A 15,876-nucleotide genomic window follows, 5' to 3' on the forward strand; every position below is an offset into this window, starting at 1 on the left:
AGACAGCTTTGAGCCCTCCTCTAACAGGCCGAAGGGCCTGTATTGTGCTGTAGGGTTTCGGTGTGCTGGTATTGGAGAGGGTCCAGAGGAGGTTCTCGAGAACGATTCTGGGAATGAAAGGGTTAACGTATGAGGACTGTTTGATGGCTCTGGGGTTCGAAGAATGAGGGTGGATCTCATTGAAACGCACCGAATATTGAAAGGCCTGGACAGTGTGGAAGTTTCCAATAGCGGGAAGTCTAGGACAGAGGACATAGCCTCGGAATAGGACATCCACTTAAACGGAGATGAGGAGGGATTTCTTTAGCCAGAGAGTGGTGAATCTGTGGAATTCATTGCCACAATCAGCTCTGGAGGCTAACCCATTGGGTATATTTAAAGTGGAGGCTGGTAGGTTCTTGATTAGTCAGGATGTCAAAGCTGGCGGAGAGAAGGCAGGAGAGGGGTAATAATTAATGGCGGAAGACTTGACGGTCCGATTGGCCTAATTCTGTTCCTCCGTTTTATGCTTTTTTGGAGATACCGGGGTCCCAATGCTTCACAGCGTAAATTCCACCTCATTTAACTGAAAACTCATGCCCGCGGAATGTCGCTTGCCCAAATTCACGCTAATCGGAATGGCATCTATAATTGAAATCAGATTACACAGTCTTCTAAGAAGTTTGTCTTCTTCAGGAGCCGTGACTCAAACTTGCATCTTCCCTTGTGACGGGGGATTATGAGATCTAGATTATTTGCCCCTACCCCTAATGCGTTCAGCAAAACATCACTCAACCTTTTGAATAAACCGGACTCCGCCTTCTGGGTTCGACCAATCCAGAAAGCAATAGCTGAATAAATTAGTCAAATCTCTATGTCGGGTGACTGAAAATGCTTAAAAAGCAAGAGTAGCTTTGGCTGAAAAAAAAATTGCAACGCGCCCCTTTGAGAAGTTAGAGCCGAGGGGCACAGTTTGCACAAACTTTAGAGATCACCCGGCTCGACTCGGCTCGCTGGTTGTTCCGCCCCGATGGTTTATTGATTAAATCCGACTCCCAGCGAGATTGCGATGAACAGCTTCACACTATGTGTCAGTCTTCTGTATGTGCTTTCTACCGGTTTCGCAGAGCAAACTTCCAAGGGCGCACTCACTGGTAAGGATGCACTTTAACATTATAATTAACTTAATTATTTTGTATGATAATATAATTATAATTAATTATTTTGTTTAAACCGGTTATGTTCCATTGTGCACAAAGTGTGGCATTGGAAACTTTTCAGAAATAATGTCTCGCCGGCTCAGAATTTTCCATCGCCCAAGATAGTCATTTGGTTTAACCCCCTGAGTTGTTGGTTGCCTGGACAGGAACGACAGAGCACCTGTGCGGGAGAGTTTTTGGTGTGTAAATCGGGGACAGTTCCACTCTCCCGACCTGGGGAGGCCGGGTCCCCTGGTACGAGTAGTTGTCACAAAGTGGATGACCCTGACACTCTCTGCGCCTTGTGGAGCGAAGCTTTGCAAGTCCGCCTTCCCGGTCGTCGGATCTCGCTGTGTATGGGGTGTCCAGGGAGGGGGAAGCATCTCTGGGGAAGGGGCTTGTGTCTGTCCTGGGGCCGCTCGCTCACTTTTGCCCCCCACCGGACACTCAGCTCTCACACCTGTGGCTCCAGGTATCTGTTTGCATGCGACAGCGGTCACACCCCGGCACGCTACTTCGACAGGTGGGCTAAGCCAGGCGGGAGGAACCAGCGGGCCTCATTCCCCGGTGAGATGGGGGCACGCCTGTCCCAGCATGTGAAATCAGGGCAGATGAGAGGCGGCTCTGTGACGCTCCGAGAGGGCAGGGCAGAGGGCAAAGAAGTCATGTCCATCCTGGCGCCCATTTTGTGACTCCTGACCGTACCCCTGCATCTGGACTTCCGAGGCTGAGAGAGTGGAACTGCCGGCCTTTCCACTTTAAAAAAAACCCTCCCGGTCAGGTTTCCCGTTACTGTCGGACAGCCAACGCTCTGAGATTGCTGCCGTGACCAGACTTGCACCTGTCTCCCGGTCAGGTTTGGAGTGTGATGGAAGTTGAAAATCACTCTCCCTTCTTCTGATAACGGCAAACACTCCCCCGCCGAACCACACACACAAAATGTTGAAGCAACTCGGTAAATCAGTTGCCTGACCTGCTGGGTCCTTCCAGCATTTTCTGTGTGTGTGTGTGTGTGGTTCACTGAATCGCCAGCATCTGCAGGATCTCTTATGATTATTATTTGCCTTTAATATGTAATAGGGAAACGTCGGTTTAGAACTGAGGTGAGGAGGAATTTCTTTAGCCGGAGGGTGGTGAATCCGCGGAGCTCGTTGCCAGGAGTGGATGTGGGACCAAGTTATTGGGTGTCGTTAAGGTGGAAATTGATAGGCTCTTGATTAGTCAGGGTGTCAAAAGTTAGGAGTGGAAAGCAGAAGAATGGGGTTGAAAGAGATAGTAAATCAGCCCCTGGAATGGTGGAGCAGGCTTGATGGGCTGAACGGGCTTGTAGTCCCTCCCTGGGCGATGCGGTTCTCTGAAGAGGAACGTGTGTTGGGAGTGTTTAAGCACGTGGGATTTTCGGACTGCGAACTGGAAGCTCAAACGCGGCGTTTGTCTCATAGGTAACACTTGACTGGACCGCTTCCCCAACCACGCATTTGAAATCCTGCGACATACTCAGATCTTTTGCACATTTGTTCATGTCTGCCAGGTTGGAAGTATTGTTTTTCAGATATGTTTTCTTTAAAGATCATGTGCCCCCAGTACATCGCAAACGACGGTTCAGACCAGTCCAGGACCCTTGCAGAAGGGTCTCGGCCCGAACCGACCACTGTACTCTTTTCCACAGACGCTGCCTGGCCTGCTGAGTTCCTCCAGCATTTTGTGTGTGTTGCTTGGATTTCCAGCATCTGCAGATTTCCTCGTGTTTGTGACAAATAAAAGCACTCTTTATTTTTACCTTAATCTGATGCAAGATCCCCGTTAAGAAAATGGGCATCAGGGTCGCGTAACGCTAATGGGGCCAGTGATTGGGGTTCAACTCCCGCAGCTGTCTGTAAGGAATTTGAGCTTATCTATCTCCAATGACTTGACCCCCCCCCCCCACCCCCTGCAGCCATTCGGCCCGCTATCCCATCACGGCCGGTTTATTATCTTTCTCCTGACTTCTCCCCGGAACCTTTGATGCTCCGACTTATCAAAAACCTGTCAAAGCTCCACAGCCCACACTCTCAGCACGGGACACACGCTCTTCTCATTGCTACCATCAGGGAGCCTCTTTACAGATTTCTGAATGGACACTAAGCCCATGTGCACTACCTCACTAATTTTTACTCTTTTTACACTACTGATTTACTAATAATTTACTTACTGTAATTAGGTTTTTATTTTGTGCTGCAGCATAACAACACATTTCATGACATATGCCAATGATACTAAACCAAATTCTGGTCTGATTTGTGTTTTCCGGGTACACTGTGGTCTGCAGGAACATTGTTTCGTTTGGCTGTACATATGTACTGTCAGGTGACGTTAAACTTGAACTTGAAATTATCTTCTTATTTTTTCTTTCAGTTTTTCTTTCTCTCCTTTTTTCGATCTTTGATTCTATACGCAAAAAGAAAAGTCCAGTATTTGCATCTACATGTTTGAACTGTTCGTCACTTTTTACCTTTTAAAAAAAAAGGAAAAGCAATGTATACTGCCGAGATAATACATTAATTTGGCTGATTTGAACTCCACAGTTTAAGGCTTCAGAATTGTCTGCTCAGCCCAGTCCAATGTCACTGAGAAATCCTTGAATCTCTTTCTGCCTCTAGACAATACACAGCCTTGGGGTTTAAGACCAGTTATCCATGTTGAATTCTGAGACCAGTTTTATTTTATGTCAGTTTAGCTACAACCTTAACGGTAGTTGTACAAACTGACCTTCCTGTGTGTTTCTTACAGGCAAAGCTGTTCAGGATGTGCTGCATGAGGATAACCCAGATCAACGTTACAGAACGATTCAGACCAGATTTAACCTTCACAGTTCGACAAATGCAGGTGGAAAGGACTGTGCCATCATTGCAGGTGTAGGCGAAAGTCTGGAGAAATGCAACTTCAATATGACTTCCACAACGTTCATTATCATTCATGGTTGGACGGTGAGTTACTCAGTCTGCTAAATCCAAACTTGTCCCTGAAGCATGGGCGAGTGGTCTTCAAAAGCCCTGTGCCCTGGTGCCCCCATACCGATGTCAAAGTTTGTTTTTGTTTTTCACACAATTCTCTGTAAACTCTATAACTGTTGTGTGTGACAATCCCAGGAGATCAGCAGTTTCTGAGATACTCAAACCACCCCATCTGGCACCAACAATCATTCCAGGGTCAAAGTCACTTAGATCACATTTCTTCCCCATTCTGATGTTTGGTCTGAACAACAACTGAACCTCTTGAACATGTCTGCATGCTTTTATGCATTGAGTTGCAGCCACATGATTGGCTGATTAGATATTTGTATCACTGAGCAGGTGTTGCTAATAAAGTGGCCACTGACTGCACTTTCCGACATAAATGTGGCTGCAGGCATTTGACCTAGATTGGGAGTGTGTGACTGCACATCACCCTATTTTTTGCGTCTCATCATGTCCTCTTCCTAAACTCAAATGTCAGACGCTGTGTCTGCTAGAACCCCGATCACCAAATTAACTGCAGAGAGGCTAGGATTTTGGAAATGTTCCACAGGCTAGGCTGAAGAGTAAAGGAAGAAGTCAAGTTTAATTATCATTCAAACATACACGAATACAGCCAAACGAAACACTGTGGTGACAGTCATGCAGAGCACAAGGCACATGTTACACACATCATTATGATAGCTCCTCCACTATCTGGCAACTCATTGATGGGGTAGAGCTGCAGAACCTGATGTTCTTAATACCCAGCAGTGTCTGGCGATCATAAAGGACGAACAGATTACACCTATGCTTGTGCCCGGAGAGGTCGCTGTGCCATGCTGCCGCCATCTTACAGGAAGATGAAGACTGTCGATCTGATGAAACCTGAAATATTAACCCCTTTCTTTCTGTTTACACACGTTACCCAACCAGCTGAGTGTATCCAACCTTTTATTTTAATTTCAACTCTTCATCATCTGCATTCTTTTCAAAGTCGAGTCAAGGTTGTCGCAAGTACAGGAATGTACTGGTGCAGTGAAGCCTCACGTGACACCATATGAGTGGCTTTCCCAAGATACACAGAAATTTATCATCAATTATTACCAATTTTTACAAGAAACCCGGTTAGATTTTAAAAATTAGTGTATATTTAAAATGGAGATTGATAGGTTTTTGATTAGTCAGGGTGTCAAAGGTTATGGAGAAAATAACCTCTCTCCAGTAGAAAGGGTTAAAAGGGATAATAAATCAGCCATAATGGAATTGATGAGAAGCCTCAATGGGCCAAATGGCCTAATTCAGCTCCTATATCTTGTAGCCTTAAAAAATAAACTAAATCAATTTTAGAGCAACACATACAAAACACTGATGTCACTCAGCAGGTCAGGAAGCATCTATGGAAATGAATAAACAGTCCATGTTTATTCTGGAGGGGCAAATAGTGGAAGTTCAAGAAATCGATGTTCATGCCATCAGGTTGGAGGCTGCCTACTTGACAGAATACGTAATGTTGCTCTTCCAACCGGAGTGTGGTCTCATGGTGGTAGAGGAGGACACGGACTGAAATCTGGGATCGGGATGCAGAATTGAAATGGGTGGCCACTGGAAGATCTGCTTTTCAGGATAAGTGCCAGGAGGGAGATCAGTGGGGAGGGATGGGTGGAGAAAGGAGTTGTGTAGGGAGCGATCCCTGCGGAAAGCGGGAGATGGTTGAGTGTTGCATACTGTTCTGGTTGTCCGATTATAGGAATGATGTCAAGGCTTTGGAGAGGGTGCAGAAGAGATTCATCAGGATCTGCCTGGGAGAGGGCATATTCCTCCTTCTCCAACCTTTTACCTTTACCTTTTCCACCTATCACCTCCCAGCTTCTTACTTCATTCCCCCTCCCCTACCCAGCGGGTATGACCTATTACCTTCCAGCTTGTCCTCCTCCCCCACCCCCACCTCCCACCATCTTATTCTGGCTTCTTCCCCCTTCCTTTCCAGTTCTGATGAAGGCTCTTGGCCTGAAATGTTTATTCCCCTCCATTCTGCCTGACAATGCTGCTTTCCCACTGTTTCACCCATCTTGCCAAGTGTAACCTTAAACCATAAGACATGGAAGCAGAATTAAGCTGCTCAGCCTATTGCATCTGCTCTGTCATTCAACATATCTGATTCATATCCCTCTCAATTTCATTCTACTGCCTCCTTCGACTTCAACATTTAAGAGAAATTTGGATAGCTATGTGGATGAGAGGGGTATGGAGGACTATGGTCTGGGTCAATGGGATGAGGCAAAATAATAGATTTGCATGGTTTAGATGGGCTGAAGGGCCTGTTTCTGTGCTGTAGTACTCAACGATTCTATGACATTACCGCTGTTGTGGTTCAAAGCACGTAACATTTTTGCCAGCTGTTATCGCTTCAGATTTTAACTTTCAATTTATAATATGATATAGTTTAAGAGACCTACATAGAAATTGACTTGAAAGACATGGGAACAGAATTATGCCATTTGGCCATTCGTGTCTACTCTGCCCTTCCATTATGACTGATCTATTATCCCACTCAACTCCATTCTCCTGCCTTCTCTCCATAACCTGACACTGACTAATCAATAACCTATTGCTGTATAGGAATAGGGTTTGGTTAGGGTGTCAAAGGTTGTGCGCTGGCCCAGCTGGACTCAGTGCTCACTTAGTAGAGGTGAGGCTGTATTGTGTTCGACTGCAGACTGCTGCAATGTTCCCGGAAAGGGTTTTGGACCATATATTATTTTGGGTGATTGTATTTTACTCGTGTTTATATGTGCCTTGTGCTGTCTGTGACTGTTTTGCCCAGAAGGAACGGTTTCATTTGTCCGTATTCATGGGTATTCGTGTGTGGTTGAATGACAATGAAACTTGAACTATCGACCTGTGCTTTAGGTATACCCAATGACTTTGCCTCCACAGCTCTCTGTATGGTCGACTTTACACTGACTAGCCACACATTTCCATATTGTATGGCCATAGGTGCCACGTTGAGAGGTAGCACGGTAATATAGTGGTTAGCTCAACACTTTACAGTGTACTAAGATCCCAGTTTGATTCCTGCCGCTGTCTGTAAGGAATTTGTACGTTCTCCCAGTGAACCCTTGGGCGGCTTCTGGGTCCTCCAATTCCTTCCCTCATTCCAAAGATGTACCGATTATGGTTAGTGAGTTGTTGGCCCTGCCCAATGAAGCAGTGGAGGCTACCTCAGTAGATATATTTCAGACAAGGTCGGATAGATTCTTGCATAGTAGGGGGTTTAGTAGAGGGTAACCCTCAATTGAGGGTTATGGGGAAAAGGCAGGTAGGTGGAGATGAGTCCCTGGCCAGATCAGCCATGATCTTATTGAGTGGAGGAGCAGGCTCGACGGGTCAAAAGGCCGACTCCTGCTCCGATTTCTTATCTTCTCGTGTTGGTGCCAGAAACGTGGTGATATTTGCAGGCTGCCCCCAGCACAGCTCTCACTGATTTGATTTGACACAAGCGATGTATATTTCAATGTACATATGACAAATAAAACTAATCTTGCCTTAATCTAATAAAAGATTCAGCAGATTAGATTAAACCTTATAAGGCAGGTCAAAATGTATAGACACGAGATTCTTTAGATGCTGGAAATCTAGAGTAACACACACAAAATGCTGGAGGAGCTCAGCAGGTCAGGCAATGGAAATGAGTCGAGAGTTGACGTTTTGGGCCGAGACCCTTCACCAAAATGTATAGTCGGTCATTGAGTGGAGAGGGGGTACTAAATGGTGAGATCCTCCAAGTGTGAATATTTGCCCTTATGCGAATGATGCATGTGGCTTAATGAATGCTATTCATCTGATGTCAGCTGGCTGGTGTTACTGATACCAGCAATGAAAAGTATGTGCTGAGCTGCCCTTGCTCTAATGCCTATAAATTGTATTGTATGACCTGAGTTTGACCTTCTCTGCGCTTACTCTGTGTATAAACTGGCGCAGGTAAATCATTCCACTTGGATCACACTTCCCCATTCTGATGTGAGGTCTGAATAACAGGCACCAAGTCAACGATACTTGGTGGCTACTTTAGAGGTACATGTTGTTTATGTAATATCTAATCAGCCAATCATGTGGCAGCACTCAATGCATAAAAGCATGCAGACATGTTCAAGAGGTTCAGTTGTTGTTCAGACCAAATGTCAGAATGGGGAAGAAATGTGATCTAAGTGACTTTGACTGTGGAATGATTGTTGGTGCCAGAGGGGGTGGTTTGAGTATCTGAGAAACTGCTGATCCCCTGGGATTTTCATACACGACAGTCTCTAGAGTTTACAGAGAAAGGTGAGGAAAAATGAAAATCATCCAGTGAGTGGCAGTTCTGTTGGTGAAAATGCCTTGTTAGTGAGAGAGGTCAGAGGAGAATGGTCAGATTGGTTCAAGCTGACAGGAAGGCGACAGTAACTCGGATAACCGTGTGGTGTGCAGATGAGCGTCTGGGAAAGCACAACATACCAAACCTTGAAGTGGGTGGGCTACAGCAGCAAAGGACCACGTGCACACACTCAGTGGCTGCTTTATTTGGTTAGGAGTTTTCCAACAAAGTGGTCACCGAGTGTGTGTCATAGGTAGTTGCCCTCATTGTGGAAACGGGAGAAGACATCGCTACCATGGCAACGTGGTGGTTCGCGCGGGGATATTACAATTTGGGGTGTCAGAGTTCGAGTATGACACGGCTTGCAAGAAGTTTGTACGTCCTTGCCGTGAGTATGTGGGTTTCCTCCAGGTGCTTCAGGGCCCTCCCACTGTCCAAAGACTTGCTGCTTAGTAGATTATAAATTGTTCTGTGATTAGGCCAGTGTTAAATGTTGGGTTTCTGGGTGGCGCGGCTCATTGGGCTGGAGAGGCCTGTTCCACGCTGTATCTTTACAATAGAGGAGAGAACCTAAACTCTTCACATTTCACTGAAGAGATCATCCATGGAAGGTGAGGCTGTGTCCCTTTTTATAATTGTTGCTTTGCTTTGTAGACAACAGGGTTGATGGAATCCTGGATCAGCGGTATGGTTAAAGCCTTACAAAAGCAAGAAGCTCACGCCAACATCATCGTGGCAAACTGGCTGGACCGTGCACATCAGCTTTACCCAGTGGCGGTCAACAACTCCAAGGAGGTCGGGAAAGAAGTTGCTGTCTTGATCGATTGGCTGGAGGTAAATCTTCAGAGCCCTCACGTAGACATTCAGAATCGGAAGCTCGAGGTTCTGCAGCCGCTGGAAATCCAGAGCAGCACGCCACAAAATGCTGGAGGAACCCAGCAGGTCGGGCAGCACCTACGGAAAAGAGCAAACAAGTAGTCAACATCTCGGGCTGAGACCCTTTATCAGGGCTGTAAAGGAACTGGGAATATACCAGAAATAGAAGATGGGGGTTGGGGAAGGAGAAGAAGCTAGAAGATGATATGTAGTTGAGACCAGGTGGATGGGCCGAGATGAAGGATCTGTTTTCCTGTCCATAGATGCTGCCTGGCCTGCTGAGTTTCTCCAGCGTTCTGTGTGTGTGTAATTCAGAGTCAGGTTTATTATCACTGACATACCTGGTACATCATGAAATGTGTTGTTTTGTGGCAGTGCTACAGTGCAATGCTTAAAAATAAGTAAGTTCCAATAAGAAATATAAAAAAATAAATTGGTGCAAAGAGACCAAAGTAGTGAGGTAGTGTTCGTGCATCGTTTAGAAACCTGATGGCGGACGGGAAGAAGCTGTTCCTAAAATGTTGTGTGTGTGTCTTCAGACTCCTGGACCTCCTCCCTGACAGCGGTTATGTCCTAGGTGGTGAGGGTCCTTAATGATGGACGTTACCTTCTTAAAGGGTGGTGCCCATGATGGAGCTGACTGAGCTTGCAACCCTTTGATAGAATGGAGGGGGATAACTGGTGTGTACCTCTTTTTCAGACCGTATAGGAGCAGAATTAGACCATTCGACCCATTAAGTCTCCAAATCATGGCTGATTTACTATCCCTCTCAACCCCATTCTCCTGCCTTCTCCCTGTAACCTTTCACACCCTGACTAATCAGGAACCTATTAGTTTCCACTTTAAATATACACAATGACTTAACCTCCACAGCCGTCTGTGGCAATGAATTCCAGAGTGTGGGTCTTCAGGCTCCTGTATCTCGTCCCTGATGGTAGTTGTCTCCTCCCTAAAAGGGGGTGCAGCCCAAGGCTTTTTGGAGTGATGTGGGTTGGGTTGAAGTGATGTGAGTCCAGTAATGCTCAGTGGAATTTGGTGGCTCCAGGAATGAAAGGGTTTAACATATGACAATTGTTTGATGGCTCTGGGCCTGTACTCACTGGAGTTTGAGTAAAAGAATGAGTGGTGATCTTATTGAGATATATTCCTTTAGAACAGAGTTAAGGAGGAATTTCTTTAGCCAGAAGTTGTTGAATCTCCACCTAATCAGAAATCTGTACTGGGAACAAACTGCCGTTGTAAGAATAGATGGAGATGGATGGAGTCAGTTTAGGAAAATCAAGAGAGGCGTTAGACAAAGGTGTGTTTTCTGCCCTGATTAGTTTAATGTGCATAGTGAAACAATATTACAAAAAATAAGAGACATCTTGGGAATCAAAGTTGGCGGTGAAAACATCAATAATTTCAGATATGTGGATGACAGTGTGTTAATTGCAAGTACGGAGGAAGAACTACAAAACTTAATTGATATAGTTGTTGAAGAAAGAGCAAAAATGGGTCATCTATCAATTGCAAAAAGACAGAATGTATGGTGATATCTAAAAAGAAGGAGAATCCTATCTGCAGGCTGAGAATAAACGGGGAAGACATAAAACAAGTACAGAGCTTTTGCTACTGAGGAAGCTGGGTGACATCAGATGGCAGGTGCAACATGGACATCAAAAGAAGAATTGGGATGGCAAAAGACACCTTTACGAGAATGAAGAGTATACTGACCAACACTAAACTAGGCATGACAACCCGCCTCAGAGTACTGAAATGGTACGTTTATCCAGTTATGTTATATGGCTCAGAATGTTGGACAATATCTAGTAGCATGAGGAAACGAATTGAAGCAGCAGAGATGTGGTTTTTGAGGAGGATGCAAAGAATATCATGGATGAAATGAATATCTAACGAGGATGTCATGAACAGAGCAAGCACAAAAAGAGAAATAATGTATGAGATCATGAAAAGGCAACGTAATTTAGTAATTGAGGAATATTCCTTTAGAACAGAGTTAAGGAGGAATTACTTTTGCCAGAAGTTGTTGAATCTGTGGAATTCATTGCCACAGACGGCTGTGGAGACCAAGTCACTTGGTATATTTAATGTGGAGGTTGATAGGTTCTTGATTAGTCAGGGCATCAAAGGTTACGGGGAGAAGGCAGGAGAATGGGGTTGAGAGGGATAATAAATCAGCCATGATGGAATGGCAGAGCAGACGCAATGGGCCAAATGGCCCAGTTCTACTCCTAGGCCTTGTGAAAACACTTTTGATTGAGTGACTGATGATGGTCACATTCAGGAATGTGTGGACTGGTTTCAACACCGGTGGTGCAAGAGAAGAGCCTGTACTGTGCTGTAGTGTTCTATGTTCTATATGAAATAAGATTCCGTTGGAGCAGAATTATTCATAGCTAATTTGTGTGCAGAAATAGAGTAGACAGACAGTATCATTTTCCTGGGGTTGAATACCGGGGGACATGCATTTAAAGTGAAAGGCAGTCATTTCGAGGGAGATGTAAGGGGCAATGGTGGGTGCCTGCAATATGCTGTCTGGCTGTGGTAGAGGCAGAAGCATTAGGACATTTTAAGAGATGTTTAGGTTGACACGTGAATGTGAGGGAAATGGAAGGATATGAACATTGTGTAGGCGGAGGGGATTAGCTAGGATGCCCGTTTGGGTTCGGCCAAAAGGCCTGTACCTATGCTGGACTGGTCTGTGTTCTCACAGCTGTTCCTGGCTTTGACCACAACTCTGGTCTATTTCTGCTGTCAAATCTCACGGCAATTCTAATCATTAGCCTATGATAGAAAGGAGGGGAATGTTGACAATCCTTTACCTATAACATCTGGAAAGCAAAGTCCTGAGTTGCTGATAAACTGCTGGTATTTAGGGCAGCAGTGAAGATCCTCCATCTCTAGCAGTGTTCAGGACTTCCTACATCCTGTCAGCAACTTCCTTTCCGTTTTCACCACTGTCAGCCGTGCAAATCCCGGGTGGAGACTCAGGAATACCGTCGCACTCAGATGTAGAAGGATTCTTCATTGCTGTTTCCATAACAATTTAGTTTTACCGCTCAGGATTGTTAGCCCTGAGCTGTAACCCTGAACCTGGAGGTCCAATGGACTACTCTTAGCTTGGCCTCTACCCTTGGACCTGTTTGGATGGGTGACCCTTTCAAGAGCAAAAGCATAAAAGCCCTGACTCCAGCCAACAGAGCTCTGTGGGTCACTGAGGCACGCACGCTCCAAACCACGGCAAGGGTGTAATCCTCGGAGGAGAAAAGCCAAGAAATGCCCTTTTCTCCTTTGTGATCTGCTTCTGTTTGATATGATTCAGCGCATGGAGTATTGCACCTAGATAGTCAATTAACTTAAATAATAGATGAGGAGCGTTTGAAGATTCAAGATTATTCAATGTCATTTCCAGTACACAACTGTGAAGGAGAATGAAACAATTGTTACTCCAGACCAAATGCAGCACAGAAAGTCACAATAAGGTATAGAATGCAATAATAACAAAAGCACGATAAATAGAAATACATAAGATACCTTGTATATTGAATAAATAAGATATCTCCTATACCAAGCCCTGAAGAAGGGTCTTGGTCGGAAACATTGACTGTTTCTTCATTTCTGTAGATGCTGCCTGACCTGGGTTCCTCCAGCAATCTATATGTGTTGCTCTGGATTTCCAGCATCTGCAGAATCTCTCATATTTAGCTTGTATACATAGATTGTATGTCCATAAAGTGACACTAGGCACAGGAGTGTCTGTACATAAGCTGACTGACAGGAAATGATAAAGTAGTGGTAGTTGGGGGTGTGGAGGGGTGGGTTAGTGGGTGGAGGTGCTGATCAGCCTCACTGCTTGGGGAAAGGAACTGTTTTTGTGTCTGGTGGTCCTGATATGGATGATGTGTAACCTCCTCCCTGATGGGAGGGGGAGGGCAAACAGTCCACAAGCAGGGTGGGTAGGATCCTTCATGATGTTTACTGGCTCTTATCCGGCACCTTCCTGTACATGTGTCCTTGTTGGTGAGTAGGCTGGTGCTGGTGATGTGTTGGGCAGTTTTTACTGATCCTGTACTCACTGAAGCACAGAAGAATGGGTGGGTGGATCTCATTGAAACAACAAATATTGAAAGGGATAGATATTATGGACGTGGAGGGATGCTGTCTACCATGGGGAAGTCTAGGACCTGACCGCACAGCTTCAGGATAGAGGGACGTCCATTTGGAAGAGAGATGTGAGAAATTTCTTTAGCTAGCCGGAGCTGAACCTATGGAATTAATTGTCACAGATAGCAGTGGTGGCAAGTCAGTTAAAACTGAGGTATATATGTTCTTGTTTACTCAGGGTGTCAAAGGTTATGTGGAGAAGGCAGGAGAATGGGATTGAAAGGGATAATAAATTAGCCATGATTGAATGGTAGGGCAGGCTCGATGGGCTGAATAGCCTCATTCTGTTGCTTTGATGTGTGGTTTTATCTGCCTGCAGTGTGTAAGACTTTAATCTTTACCTCATTTAGTGGGCACATACGTCAGTGCAATGGCTTTCTGTTTTTGATCAGTACTGATGAGCGGTGGTGATTATGATCCCACGGATGCACAACTTTCACCGTGTCTGGTGGAATCATTAACTTTTTTCATGCTCTTATTTCGATTTGTTCACAAGCAGTGGGCTGAGGAAATGGTGCTCAGAGCCAACCAATCACAATGTTGTTCCCTCCAACAGCTCTAACATTTAAAAATTATATATAGGTGGAGATGGGCAGCCAGCAAACTTGTCCCATTGCCACTGCAACTTGATGACACCCAGCTTCAGCTGCCAGCATTGGTGTGCTGCTGTCTTGGCTTTGAACTCTCCTAGCTCGGTTGCGTAGAGTCTAGTTTGACACAGGCAGCTTAAGGTTAGGACATCATGGTAACGTTGTGGTTCGTGCGCCACTGTTAAGATCGGGGCATCAGAGTTTAGAGTTCAATTCTGACACTAAGGAGTTTGTATGTCCTCATGACTGCGTAGGTTTTCTCCGGGTGCTCTGGTTTCCTCCCACAGTCCAAAGACATATCGGTTAGTTGGTCACTGTAAGTTCTCCTGTGATTAGGATAGGGTTAAATTGGTGGGTTGCTGGCCAGCACGTCTTGTTAAGCCGGAGGGGGCTGTTCCGTGCTGTATCTCTAAATAAAACTAAAAATAAATAATTTCTCAGGCTGCAGGGATGGCTGATGTAAGCAGCAAGCAGTCCTAGATGGAGTGATGGTTGAGCTGGAGGCAGATTTGTTCTGCATTTGACCTTGCGATGGCGATGATCTGGGACAATGAATGTAAACACCCCCTCTCCAAAATCTAATGCATTCAGTTTAATTAAACTATAATTATCTGTCTTCAAGTGTGCAATCGCAAAGTCAAAGTAAAAATTTATTATCAAAGTACCTCTGTGCGATCATGTACAGCTTTGAGATTCATTTTCCTGTGGGCATTTGCAGACAATAAAGGCTTGAAATAAAATTTGCAAAGAAAACCCAAAGTAAACCTGTCAAACAACCAATATACAAAAGACAAATTGTGCAAACAAAAATAAATACTAAGAGCATTTCATTTCGAGATAGCTTAATGTCATTTCCAGTACACAGTGTAAAGGAGAACAAAATAATTGTTACTACAGGTCTGTTGCAGCACAAAAAACAGAATTAGATAAAGAACACATTAATAATAAAAAGCACAATAACTGTAATACATAAGATAGCTTATATACGTAGATTGATTATATGCACAACACAAGGCACAGGAGTGTCTGTACATAAGGTGACTGTCAGGAAATGATAAAGTAGTGATGGTTGGGAATGTGGAGGGGTGGGTTAGTGGGAGGAGGTGTTGATCAGCCTTGCTGCTTGGGGAAAGTAACTGTGTTAAAGTCTGGTGGTTCTGGTGTGGATGCTATGGAGCCTCCTCCCTGATGGGAGTGGGACAAAGAGTCCATGAGCAGGGTGGGTGTATCTGTTCATCGTTTTGTGTCAACTTTCCCATCCCTGGGCATTGGTGTTTCCGTCTGCATACTTTTTTCTGCTTTATGGGCGGTTAGGCTGGCCAGTAAACGTAGCCTTAACCATTAGATGCTATTAAACTCGTACATGAATTGTGCAGAGAATTTGGATATTGTGTAGGCAATAGGGATGCATTTAGTTACGCATTTATTTGGAGAATCAAGGATCAGCTTTATTCACCATGTATATTTACAAGTATCAGGAATTTGCTGTGGTGCGTTGGTCAGGGTGTGACTTGCAACAAAGACAACATTCAGAGAATAATAAATAAGAATATTATATATAATTAGAGATTAAATTATGAATATGGATCAGCATGTGCATAAATCCCAGCAAGTATTTGCTATATGAGCAGTGTTATAAAAGTGGTTTAAAATGTTTTCAGTGCAGTGACAGGGGATAGAGGGGGTGGGGAACTAACTAGAATGGTTGATCAGATTAACTGTCTGGGCGAAGAAA

At 44.8% G+C, this 15,876-nt stretch overlaps 1 protein-coding gene across 2 annotated transcripts in view; it reads left to right on the forward strand.

Moving 5' to 3' along the window:
- Positions 1-886: 886 nt before the first annotated feature.
- LOC140737606 (putative endothelial lipase) overlaps positions 887-15,876 on the forward strand; it is a 37,512-nt gene continuing 22,522 nt past the window's right edge. Inside the window, exons 1-3 of one of the 2 annotated variants that reach the window (XM_073064072.1) lie at positions 887-1,133; positions 3,948-4,144; positions 9,162-9,341. In XM_073064072.1, the coding sequence (XP_072920173.1) occupies positions 1,049-1,133; positions 3,948-4,144; positions 9,162-9,341 (462 nt within the window). In that variant the 5' untranslated portion in view covers positions 887-1,048. The remainder of the gene's footprint in view (positions 1,134-3,947; positions 4,145-9,161; positions 9,342-15,876) is intronic. The other variant, XM_073064073.1, reaches the window with a different exon arrangement.

This window comes from Hemitrygon akajei, chromosome 13, assembly GCF_048418815.1.
Source record: "Hemitrygon akajei chromosome 13, sHemAka1.3, whole genome shotgun sequence".
Taxonomy (NCBI): Eukaryota; Metazoa; Chordata; class Chondrichthyes; order Myliobatiformes; family Dasyatidae; genus Hemitrygon; species Hemitrygon akajei.